The sequence below is a fragment of the Ischnura elegans genome, chromosome 5 (genome assembly GCF_921293095.1).
Source record: "Ischnura elegans chromosome 5, ioIscEleg1.1, whole genome shotgun sequence".
Classification (NCBI taxonomy): Eukaryota; Metazoa; Arthropoda; class Insecta; order Odonata; family Coenagrionidae; genus Ischnura; species Ischnura elegans.
The window spans coordinates 76,365,940-76,379,549 of record NC_060250.1 but is presented as its reverse complement, the minus strand read 5'-3'; the positions used below and the strand labels follow the sequence as shown (position 1 = coordinate 76,379,549).

The 13,610-nt window shown below is 39.0% G+C and overlaps 1 protein-coding gene across 7 annotated transcripts in view; it reads left to right on the top strand.

The window, feature by feature from the left end:
- LOC124159088 (leupaxin) overlaps positions 1-13,610 on the top strand; it is a 575,831-nt gene that overhangs the window by 522,007 nt on the left and 40,214 nt on the right. For all 7 annotated transcript variants that reach the window (XM_046534629.1, XM_046534628.1, XM_046534631.1 and 4 more), the window contains 3 exons: positions 9,349-9,544; positions 11,038-11,167; positions 13,117-13,264. In XM_046534629.1, the coding sequence (XP_046390585.1) occupies positions 9,349-9,544; positions 11,038-11,167; positions 13,117-13,264 (474 nt within the window). The remainder of the gene's footprint in view (positions 1-9,348; positions 9,545-11,037; positions 11,168-13,116; positions 13,265-13,610) is intronic.

Genomic DNA, 13,610 nt, shown 5'->3' with positions numbered 1-13,610 from the left:
CAATTTTTTTTTTTGTCACGGAGGGGAATTTCACGGCCAATTGTGATTTCCTTTGACACGGTTGACGAATGTTTCGCCACGTTAATTGGATAGTAATACATGTTTCCTTATTAGAGTGAACTCTGTCACTTAGGGAAGGCTAAATTGACGTGGATATGTGGATGAATGAACTCGAGAGCGATCATTCACTGCTACTGGGACGCGTGCAGAAATTGAATTTTTTTTTACTTTCTTCGATTCATTGCCTGGTTAGCTAAAAGGTCTCGTTTGTGAAACGGTATTTCCATCCTCTTAATGAGAAGAGGTATCGCCAATTATCTTTAGGAGGTGCAAGTGAAGAAGGCAAGGTTAGGGACGAAATAAATTTACTAAAATAACGAAAGCTGTGGTAGCCTTCTCGTTAGTCGGAAAATAAAGTAGAGGAAAAAAATAAAGTAGGAAAAACTCATGGCATTCCCGGGTCCGAATTAAACTTTTTATGTGCCCCATAAGATGGCGGTGTTAATGTCCCATCGGCGCAACGGGGAACTAAATTTAAACGGGGCAAGTCGTTAGGCGCCATTTCTGATACGTTTCCCTCTGCTCAAAAGCCTAGACTAATGTCCAATTGATGTTTTTAGTCACTCATCCTACGAAGAAGGATTTATTCTGTAATAAAATGTCAAAGAATTTTTAATTCCACATAAATTAAATATTGTACAACTTAGGATTCGACATGGCGCGTCATCTTCTGGTGCATTCTACAGTACTGCAGCTATAGTATCTTAAATAGAGATTTGTTCTAAGTAGAATTCAAGCATTTATCGGGAGGGGACTGCAGGCTCTAGTGGATGCGTTAGACGAGCGTTGCGAGGAGTATGGGATGAGGATTAATCACAAGGAGACTAAGGTAATGCAGTTTTGTAAAGCATCGTGAGCGGGGAATGTGAGATTTAAGATAAAAGTAGGTGGGAAAAAACTTGAGCAGGTAGAGCAATTCAAATATTTTGGCAGCACATCAGAGGAAAACGAACACATTAGCTAGGATATCAGGAAGCGAATTGCACTAGCAAAGGAGAAGTTCATAAACAGGAAGGAGCTTCTGAGAGGATTGTTATGTAAGAGTTTATAGAAAAGGTTAATGAAGGGTTTGATCCAGAGCGTAGCTTTCTACGGTGCGGAATCGTGGACACTGAGGAAAGAAGACGATAGAAGATTGGAGGCATTCGAGACTTGGGTATGGAGAAGAATGGAGAGGGAGCAAATGGACGGAGAGTATAAGGAACGACGAAGTGCTGGATATGGTTGGCGAGGAGAGGCAGCTTTTAGATGAGTTTCGGAGGAGACAGAAGGTATGGATGGAGTTAGTGCTTAGTGGGTAGGGGATGTTGAAAATGGTGTTAGAGGGTAGAATGTTAGGGGAACGAGGGAGGGGAAGGAAAAGAATAGGTTTTTTTAGATAGATTAAAAGAGAGTAGGCCTTACAGTGAATTGAAGAAGGCAGTGCTGGAAGGAAATGGAGGCTCCCAGACCACTTCTTTAGTACTCCATGGAAATCTACCTTAATCGGTGGAATACTATAATAATAAGTTTTTCCTGGATATACACAAATACTTTTACCACTTATTTGTTTATATAAGAACGCGACCCGGGTTTCAATGAATAATCATCATCATCAGGCGCTAATTAATTAACTATAATAATAACAGAAAAAAATTGGGAATACATATATTTTTTATTTTTTTTAATAGAGTTGCACATATACAGCAAGACTGCCAATTCATAGTGCACATATAACTACTAATATTAAATAATTAAATAAATAAATAATTTATTATAATGTTTAATAAAAAAACCAAAGCAAAAGCATTTATCCAGCTGTATAGTCATTCATGCGTTAAATATGTTGATGCCAGGTGAGTAAAATTTTTAATTGTCAGAGAAAACGGATCAATATCACCCGGGAGAGAATTTATCAGAAAAGAATAATCTCTCAAATAAGAAAAGGGGTAAGGTGGCAATTAGAATATACGATTATATAATAAGAATACCTTATTAGGAAAATAATCAAGCTCCAGATGAAATTTTAGAAACCCAAATCTCCGCGAGGCACCTACTAGTGCAGTTTAATCCTCATTATCCCTCCCTAGTCTCTCCCGTCTCCGACTTCAATCAGACATCAAATTCATTTACAATGCCCTTAACTCCCACTTCGACAGTCCTGATATTGTTTCCTACTTCAATATCAGAGTACCTTCCCGCCACACCCTTTCTACCTCTTTACTCCACATTCCTACACCCAGGCTATCCGTTATTTAATGCGCAGGACGCGTTTCGGCTCACAGAGTCATCATCTAATGCTTGAATATAAATTACCATTAAATGTAGCTAATTAAACAACTGTAGAGTCATTCTTTGCTTCATTTCTAGAATGTTAGGTACCGGAACGCATACCCGCGCATTAAGCCGAATAAGTTATTCTTATTGCGTAGGAATAACTTATTTGGCTTCTATTTTAAAGTCGATGAGAAAATGTGTGAAAAATATTTGAAAGCTTACGTAAGCCAATTAATTAAATGAAAAAATATTTTTTCACTTAAAAAATTTATTAGATCACTACCATGGTATCACCGCACTAAGTCATCCTCAGGCCTTAAAACATTCAATATGAATAAATTCCATAAAGTAATGCCTCAAACCATCAACTTCATTAAGCCAATTAATTTATCCTTACATAACCAGAGAGGTGATTGAATAACTGTGAAAAAGTGCAACTACCTTTCATTTCCACATGTATTTTAGTCTAAGAGTATGTGAGTAAAATTACGCCTTCCTCATCAGCCGTCATCTTGTTATGGGAGTGATTTGACCTCAGTTTTCGGTTACCTTATCGTGTCACGAGCCCAAACGTTCGTCACGTGCCATCACCAAGTTCCTGAGGCGCGTGGGCTGGTTAGCCCATCGTAGTGAGGAAGTTTGAACGTATCGCCGTCTGCGATGGGCATCCGTCTCATCAACCTTGCCCGCCCATTCCCCTTAGTCTCCGACACGTTACCCAGTTTTCCAAATCCACCCACATCCCCCCCACCAGTCTTCTCCCGAATCATTATTTTGTTTTAATTTTAGGTCGCCGCCGGGATCATCTTGTGAGAGAGTGTTATTTTTTTCCAGATGCCTCTTCGGCAAAATCGTGCCTTCCCCCTGCCGAGGTTATTATTGGCGTCCGCCCTCGTAACATCTTAAAATTATTCCCACTTTCCGAACTCAAAACTAATATGCGCGATTCCAAGTGGTTGGGAGATATTTTGTGACTGTATCGAGTTTGTCTAGCAGTATTTGGGGTTGCGCTGTGATAAAGCAACTGTAGCGCCAGTCAGTGCTTCATTTCTAAAAATTTTAGGTACCGCAACGCATGCCCAAACATTTAATCCAAACATGATTTTCAAATATAAGCCGCCGCCTCCCTATAAATTCCGATTTTTTTAGAAATTCTAATAGAAGTTAGGAATTATTCTTTGCCAAATATAAAGAAAAGATGGCATTTTTTAAACGTTTGATGAATATACAACTCTCAAAAATGGATAGAGACAAATCATATCAAAACTTCAACCACTCACTTTTAAAAAACTGTCTAGTGTCGGACTTAATTTAAGAAAGGTATTTAGAAATTGGGAACGTTTCATGACAACCGCATCATACTGGACGTGTTGCGTTCACCGGTTATCAGTATCGGCGCCGCGACGATTTATTGTACCAAATTTTCCCTAAAGCCTCTTTCACACTATTCGAGATGTCATGAACAAGGAACGTTGAACAAGTCGTCTTGAACGCTAAATGAAGATTCAAGACCATTCGAGACGGTCTTTCAAGAGTGATTGTTCAACACACATTGAATCGAGTGGAACGTTCTTTCAGACTGTTCCAGAAAGCTTGAATTGACTTGAATACCGATAGTCAACATGATCGACAAAGGAAAAACGTATAGCGTTCTATTCTCTGATAAAGCGCGTAGAAACCCGTACTCATAACAACGTTTTGATATCATCATTTGATACATCATTACAATTATTAAATCTGGTTTTGCGTCCGACGATGGATAATGACAACGCAAATATAGCAAGAGTGGCATTTTGCGTAGGAGTAGATGCAGCAGTACTGCAAGGTCGGAGGAGAAATCGTCGAAGGCTTTGGTCAAGAGAATGGCTAAGCCGGAGGTATGCCGCTGGTAGCATGAGGTTGCTGTACCGGGAATTGGAAACGGAGGATCCGGAATCTTTCACCAACTTCCTCCGGATGGATAACAACAATTTTAGAGAGTTACTGGAGTTGGTGTCGCCTCTCATATCTAAAAGAGACACAATTTTACGGGAATGTATCTCGGCAAAACATAGGTTGGCGGTGACTCTGAGATTTTTAGCCACTACGTGGAGTACTGTAGTCTTACAAAAGTCTACAGTACTCTACGAGGATTGCTCACAATACTATTTCTCTTTTTGTACCTCAAGTATGCAGAGCTATTTATGAAGTTCTGAAAGAGAATTTCTTGAAGGTAAGTTGTTTGAAACGAGCTAATTAGATAAATACTTAGATAGATTTGTACAATATACTCCATTTAATATGAACATAAGTATAACATTCCTCGATTTGAATTTTTAATGTATTATCTTTCATTTCAGATGCCGAGAAGTGTTGATGAATGGGGGGAAATAGCAAGGGAATTTCAGGAAAAATGGAATTTTCCCAATTGCATTGGTGCTCTTGATGGGAAGCATATACATTTTAGATCCTCAAGAGCAGACGGGTCTTTCTATTTCAATTATAAAGGCTCACACAGTATTGTGCTGTTAGCATTAGTAGATGCCAGATATAAATTTTTATACATCGATGTCGGGGTGAATGGTAGAGTGAGTGATGGCGGTGTTTTTCGTGAGAGCACCCTTGCTGAGGCATTGCGCCAAAATTCTTTGCATATACCCCCGAACATAGCTTTGCCTGGCCGTGTACTCGGTGTCCCTCATGTGATTGTGGCAGATGATGCTTTTCCTCTACAATATAACATAATGAAACCATATCCAGATAGGGGACTGAGTTTGCAGAAGAGAAATTTTAATTATCGCCTTAGCCGGGCAAGGCGGACATCAGAGAATGCTTTCGGTATTTTAGCGAACCGCTTCAGAATACTATTAAACTGTATCAATCTCTCTGTTGAAAAAGTGGAAATTGTGACACTAGCCTGTATAGTACTACACAAATTTTTGAGATCAAAGATGGACGCTAATTACTTGCCTCAAGGTCTGGTAGATAGAGTGATGAGTGATGGAAGGGTAATTTCTGGAGTGTGGAGGGAGGGCCCAATACTTGACGGTCAATTGGTAAGACAGGGTGGAAATAGGCACAATAACGATGCGAGAGCTATTAGGGATGAATTTTGCGAATATTTTGTGACTGATGAAATACTACCATTGGGAAATGGCATGTAGGTTGTGGTAGTGCTAATGAATTCCTCTATTTCATTCCCCCTTTTGTTATTAGTGATTTTTGTGGTAGTATAGATTGTAATATTTCTGCAGTTCTATGAAAAATTATTCCACTTTTCATTTGTGTTATTGGCTTTATTGATGACTCACAACCTTCTTGCGCTATAAAGCTTTTTATATTTGAACCAAATCAAGACTTTTTTTGTGTGATAGTGGCCTACTATGCCATAATGAACCAATATTAAAAAATCTATGATGATGGTTTATCTACCTATGGTTAATAAATAGGAAATTGCTGGAATGAATCGTGTTAAGAAGGAGAGCACTTATTTGCGTCCTTGCATCGCATGGAAATAGAAGGACTATTGGCTAAAATGCTATAAGTTAAGATTCAGAAACCAAAGTTTATTCCAGAACTTCTTCAAATTAAGTTAGTTTGCAACCTTGTCAGAATTTGAATAATAATAATAATAATAATTGAACAACTAATATAGCTTACGTACTACCTGATGTTATGCGATTATTTGGTATGATAGTAGAAACAAATTCTTAAATCATGCAATATACTCAAGATTTTTTAACTAATGGCCATTGAGGGTTGAAGAAATGACCAAACAACAGTGATTCCACCAAGCAAATTATATAATTAACAATTATTTTACAATCAAATTCAATGTAACAAAATGTAAATTAAAATTATAAAATAAAAAACATACAAAAATAGTAAACTTTCATTCTCATCATCTTTAGCTTTCATTACTAAATCAAAAATTTTCTGCATTGCAGCTTTCTGTTTTTTTTCGTCACTAATATCGGCAATTTCTTGCCCTACAAATAGGCCGAAATTTTCAAATTTTGTGTTTTTCCGCAGTGTCCCTTGCTCAAGGGCTGACGAAGCCTTTGAGAGGAAGGTAGTTATGTCTGCTTCCTCAGTCCTTCTCCTCTTGGGGGTCGGTACTCCTCTTGATGACCCGCTTCTTGAGGAGATGTTGCAGTGGTCAGCGCTGGCAGAGGTGGACTCTTCACTGAATAAGGGGACTGGGATGGTACCAATTTCATGCTGCTCTTCTGCCGTGACATCTGATAACTCTCCTGATTGTATTTCATTGGGGGTTTCCTACAGACAAAAAAATTAATGTAATGTTCAGAAGTGCAAAGAAGTCCCTTCGTGAATTCAAGCGTAGCTAAAACATAAATATCGCAGAAGGAACTGCGTTGAAGTGGGCACTCAACGTAAGATCACAAATTTCCGTAAACAGTAAACCAAAATAGATGATCAACAATGGTAAATAACGGAGTCAATGGACGATCTCAAACAATAGACTCGTTCCAAACATGCCCCTTGAATTTGACTTTTCATGTTATTACTTCATGCCAGAAGCAAATAATGCACATTCCAGCAAAACAAATTATACGTAATAAAGACGAATTTATTTGCAAGTGTCATCGGCATACCTTGTTAAGATCCACTGGATCCAAGTTTGATATGCTCTTCCTGGGTGCCGTATGCCTTTCAAGGAAACTTAAATTGTTGTAGCACCACAATTTTGGCCTTACAACCTCTTCCACTCCTGCTCCACTCTTCTTCGACCTGATTAATTTGTTTTTTTCAACCATGTATTGTGTGCGGAGGCCATTTATCTTCGTTTTCACGTCCTCCGCTGTGGTACCAGGTCGAAACTGTTGGGAGTATCGAGTACACATATATTTTAAAAGACCATATCGGCTGTAACCACAAAATAATTCTTTGTAGGATTCATTGAAACCTCGTATTACAAAAAACTCGATATAAAGGCCACTACGGGACCACCACTTATCTAAATAAAAACATATCCAACACCACTTGAACGAAACAAGCCCTAGCTCCAGAAATGTATATTTGTGAATGAAATTATAATTTTAAGGAAATAAACGTACAAAATATTATCACGACAATTATCGAAGCATTCCGATATCACATATAATATATACGTAATATATATTTATATAAATATTGCATTAGTTAATACCTTCACGAGGTAGGTATAGGTCAAGGTTAACCAAAACAATTATAATTATAATTTTACTTACAGGCAACAAATTAGTGGCTAAGTCTTGCAGCGCCGAACTTCTCTTCTACTTCAAGTGGTAATCTGGGGAGCTTATTTCGTACAAACACCTTTTTTCCTCGTAAAAACTAATGAGGGCTTCCACAGCGTTCCTCTCCCAAACGGCCATGATGTCAATAGTTATCTCCAAGGTCGCGTTGGCAAGGCTCGGAAAGCTATGTATCGTTCACTGATTGGTCGAAACGCTTCAATACCATTCGAGATTCAATAGAAATTAGAACCGTTCAAGACAAGACGAATTTGATGGAAACGAAGTGATTCAAGAGCATTCAAGACCAAATGTCCGCAGTCATGACGATTGGCATGACGTCATATAGATTCAATAAAGATTGTTCAACGAGTCTCGAACGTAATTTGACGAGAATTTGACAGTGTGAAACCCCCTTAAGAGATGCCGGTCCGGCCGAAATTAAGCACTGGAGTCATTGCATGCAAAAAATCTTTTCGTTTTATTTTTTGGTTCGTTTGAATTTCTACTGGTTCTTATCAACAAGGTCTTCGTCTTTTTCACTATATTTATTCATTTATATTTAAATAAATGTATATTTTGCCATTATCTGCGTGAAAATGCCATGCGAATGGGCTCTTCAGGTGAAAATATAAACAGCGTGACGTCAAGTGTCCCAGATGATGATATGACCAACTTCCTTAACGGTTAAGTGCATGAAGGGGCCTATATGTTTACATGCTCGCTTTCTCTCGCTTTGAGGGGGATCTGTCCCCTCTGACGGCCGCGGAAAAGGTCTGCGGCTTTTTTTATTCTCTATGACAGTTGTTACAATCTTAGCCTGCCGTTTGATCCTTATGGATAGCTTTTCGATGATGTCTAACATACTTAAATCGAATCCTAGGAATATCAAACAGTTCTTGGCTTCCAGGCTTTCTCACTGTTACAAGGTGTGTGGACTATAGGCTTTTTCAATGACTTTGGTGCTATTACCAAGCTTCTCCGCGATGTTCAAATTACGCATTACATTCGAGTTACTGACCCCTAAAATGTTCTCATAAAGTAGAGGCATATAGGAAATTGGTAACACTGTAATAGATATAATTTTTTTGTGTTTCGAAAACTTGTCTTAGGGTTTCACGTGATTTTAGAAGGGGTTGATTTTATTACATCTTGTCGTATCTCGTCTCGTTCACACCAAGCATTTGTATGAATCAGTCAGTCAATGGTCGGAAGTGGGCATATTTTATTTATTTCTCTACCACGGAAAACAACACCATTGGCCTTATACATCGAGGTTTTTAACAATCAGACGAACACGCGAACGTTCATGTCCTGGATAGGGCCAGCCTACCCAGGCGGGACTCGAAACCGCGACCGGAAAGCAAGGACATCACCACACCACCACCGAGGCCGGTTTATATTTTTTTAATATTATATTTATAGTATATAGATATAGTTGAAGGGAACAGTGGCGCAGCGAGGGGGGGGGTTGGGGAATAAACAACCCCCCCCCCAGAGTTCAGAGAAATTTTAAGTTTAATCCATTTTACTTAACTGTATTGATATTACTAATAAAATAGTGTAAGGATTAATGAAGTATCCCTCAGAAAGCCGTAAAAACTCACCATTTTGAACTATCTATCTTATAATTGCGCAAGTTATTAATCTATCACCTACCGCTTATCCTGGTGGGTATTCCAAACCCCCAAACACCCCGGTATTAGTCGCACCTAAACCCCCCCCCCTCCCAGAATTAATTCCTAGCTGAGCTCCTGGAAGGGAAAACCACGCAGTCTGACGTAATCTGACCTCTTATTTCTCCTTGCCTTTACAGCCGACGTACCAGAACCAGCGGATGATCCAGGAGACGATGACGACGACGACAACCAAGAGCCAGTACCCGACGTCGCACCACGTGAGCTCCGGTCACCGCGACCCCCCGCCCTCGCTCAACAACAACCTCTCCGAGCTCGACAACCTGCTGCAGGACCTCAGCAACGCCAGATACACCGGCTACTCCGAAAGAAAAGGTGAGTGCTATGTGATGCATGTCATCGAATGTCAAGTGCATTTCTGCTGAAAACGCATTTGCGCAGTGGACGATTAGACTGATGGAAAAGTCGTTTCTTGGAAAGCTCTTGTTGTGAGTGAATGGTTAGCGCCGGTCGGATTACTCGTATGATTTTCTTTTCTAGATTTGAAATCCTTTGCATACCATGCATGAATTCTAGTGTCCTCAGCTATTTATAACAGTAGAACTACTTAGTCCACGAAAAAACGGAAACAGGATTAAGTACCACATTTCCTTGACTATAACAAAAATTATGAATTCCCGGTTAAAATTCTAACGAATTATCTAAATGCCGGGAGATTACCCAGATAATAATAAAAACATGTTTTCATAAATATGAAGAATAAATTCAACATCTATGTCGAAACTGTGTGCTCGTTACAAAAATGAACCGGATTGCTATCATATTTCAATAACCAGTTGAGCAGGCACACAGCACTAAAATGTTTGCACAGTTATTAACAATATGAACTGCGTGTAGAATTCACTAGATGAGTACGTTTACTTAAACTACATGAGGCCTTTCTCTACAACACGTGCGTAATTGCCCTGTTAGTTTTTCATAGGTGTTAAATAAAAAGCTTTTTGTGGAATTGTGAAAGAGAAAACGGAATGGGATTTTTGAAGCATTTTCCACATTGACTAGTAATAGTCAATAGTTAGAATCCGTTAATGCAATTATTGATCTATCCAAAATACGAGTGGTAACTGGGCAGTTGTCTGTGATAAGCATGAATCGTTTTTATGCTTACTAAATGAGGTAAACGTCACTAAGCGAGCGAAGCCATAAATTGTTGTTATCTTCATTCGAATCTGGAGAGGAAATTAAATTTTGTTATCTCTTCCAGCTCAGTTTTCCTTATTGAATGATGTCACCCGTGAATAAAGCCAATGAGCTGAGAGTCAATAGCAATAAGCCAATAGCTGATAAGTTCTCAATTAATTATGTTTGTCTTCGTCTTACTTTCTTCAAGCACGCAGCTTTTGTTTTAATTTTGGACTTTGCGAATTTTACTATTTTACATGAAATGGCTGTATCCCAGTACCCTAAAAATAATCTAGCTGGCTAATCGACGATAAAATCTGTGAATAGCTAGTTCATTTTTGCAGTTTTGTTAATGGCATGCTATAACCATGAAGGATGTCGTTGGATTTGATTGATTCTGGTTACAAGTAATGCTTATACATAATTACTGGTTATTAAAGTTTAATTGACTTTTAGAGCTTGATGTTATCGATAGGATGACCTATTTAACCTCAGTTTACCTATAAAGTAAATGTTAAATCAGACCGTAATTTTGCGCGTGATATAAGTACAAGATAAAGGATTTCCTCTTAAAGGACGAGATAAAATATTGCAAGATTATAACAGTGGTATTGATGAGAGTTGGATTTCATGCCTTGATCACGTTGCGGTTGGTGTTCACCACGAACAAATGTCTTCCTTTTCAGAGATGACCCATTTGACCAATGGCTCGCCCTCGCCATCCATGGTACGGTCTCCGAGCAGTGCCAGCCGTGACCTACCGCGACCTTCCGTGGACAGTCTTCTCGACGAACTAGACACTGTGGTCCCCAACGGGTAAGTGCTCGCGACTTCAATTCGTCCCTGTCTTTCATGGTTAGACGTACTTGCATTGCATCCCATATATTTGTATGTGTAGATTGTTGTAATCGTCCTGAGTCAAGGCTTCGTTGTCGTATCTTAAGAGGACGCATCGCTACTTATCTAACGGTCGTTTTTGTGAAACATTTATTTATTTATTTAAAATTTATTGCTACAGGCTATAGGTGGCAGCATTATATTTAAACAAATGAATAACAAGTCTGCCAATCTAAGAACTAACTAAAGAAACAGAAAACACACCTGTGATATAAAGCAATACATTAGTTCTAATATATTATAACTAACAAGTAAAGATTGGCCCAAATAACCCAATTTCAAACTCTCTATAATAAAGCACATTGTCATCAACCAAGAATCGATGAACACTTATTCATTCAAATTTTTGCATTAGCGGGGAAGATCTAAAAAATATCGTCAGGTAGGTGGTTCCTTTATTCCTTTAGGTGGGAAAGGATTTTTCAAAACGTCTGTTGTTTGCTTCTTGAATTTAATTTTGAATTCATGATAGTTCCTTCCTATGATTCGTTCAAAATTTACGGTAACATTTTGAAAATTGAAGGAAAAATGACATATAAATGGAACATCTGTTTTGAGTATTGATTTTCGGACTGTGCGAATCCTCATTCTATTTTACATGAAATGGTTGGGTCTTAGTTCTCTACATTGATCTAGCTGGTTGATTGACTACAAATTCTGTGAATAACTTACTCTTTTATGCAGATTTTGTCGAAAAATCATGTCATACTTTTGGAAGACAAGTGGTTAATTCTTGATGTGCGTATTTGTGCTTGAATTTTTTTAATTGGTAATACCTTTGTTTACATTTGCTTCTATTTTTGATGTAAAAAAATAACATCTGAAGAAATACGATGGTAATATCTTCGATTTTTCAATTAATCAATCAGTAAATAATTATTTTTGGCCATCGTAAATTATTATATTGATGGAAGGAAATGGCTGTCGTAGTTCATGGTATATCATCTATTTACACTCGGTAATCAGCGTCCAGTTACGTTGACGCGGGCAATCGTTGACCATCAATTTGAATTTCGAATTCCACCACCGAAATGGAAGCGTAACGATTAATTTTTTCGATTTAACTTCGATAGCTGAATTTATTTCATTTTATTTGCTATTACGCCATTAAGTGAAGGTATATGGGATTTATGTAATTAATAATAATTAAAATAATATAATATATTATATAGTTTTATTTGCCGGCCTCGGTGGAGGTGGAGTAAAGTCTTCGCATGCCAAACAAGAGGTCGCGGGTGCGAGTACCGCCTGGGTAGGTTTCCCCTATCCAGGGCATGGTTGCTTGTGAACGTGTATTTGTTAAAAATTGTTGAAAAGCCCCGATGTAAAGGCCAACATGAGCTGTTTTCCGTTCAATTTTTAAAATACATGGTTACAGTCCGGCCGCCGATAGTTGTCCGTTGACAGCTAGGAGGGGTAGGGGGCAAGGTTGCCAGGTAAGAAAGGGAAACGCCCACATCACATGTAAACAAAAGGGTTACGTGAAGAAAGCAGCCAGAAGGGACGGCGAGCGTGAAGGATCCTAAGGAAGAATACTTCGTTTTGGCGATTCGCAGAAAGGGTTTGTTTTGGTGGTTCAGGCTTGTTTCAGTGCTTCATATGCACGTGACAACGTTGTATGACTAGGCGAGGGTGTGAGGTGCATTTGGGGGACAGCGATTGGTTGCAAACCATGTTGGCGCAGGGTTCTCCGCCCCTCCTTTTAAAGTGCCATCGGACACCTCTCGCCGGCTGGACTGTAGCCGCGCCAGGGTATCACCAATCGGCCACCCCTCTACCATAGGCTATAAGCATGACATTTAGTTTTGCGTGTTGTATACTCGTCCAGGATGTTTTCACAATTCTCTTTTGCCTTGTTCACCCCTTAGGGATGCCATCGACGGACGAACCACTACGATTCACACTACCATCCGCGAAACGAGGGACATCGGCTATCATCCGCCGACCAGTGGACCGGCCGCCTCGTCTGCAACCAAGGAACTTGATGACCTCATGGCGTCTCTTTCCGACTTCAAGGTAGGACTCTTCATTATTAGCGGCTTCGATGTGTAAACCCTCTATTTTCGTATGGTGCGTAATTTTTACCTTGGCTTTGGTACTTCTTCCAAAAAGATGTCGTAATTCACTCATGGGATAGTAATATAATCTGGATTTGCAATAGTCTTCTGCCCGTTTCACTCGAGGAACGTGATCGTACAACCTGACTATAATAGCTATGCTCTCTCTCTCTGCTAGATCAGAGTTATAAAGGACTTAAATGCGCTATTTTCGGGGAGGTAAAGATAAATAAAATGGATAAAAGTTTCGTTTGTCGTTGTCACGGTTCTAAAATTTTTTTCTGTATGATAAATGGAAACACTTT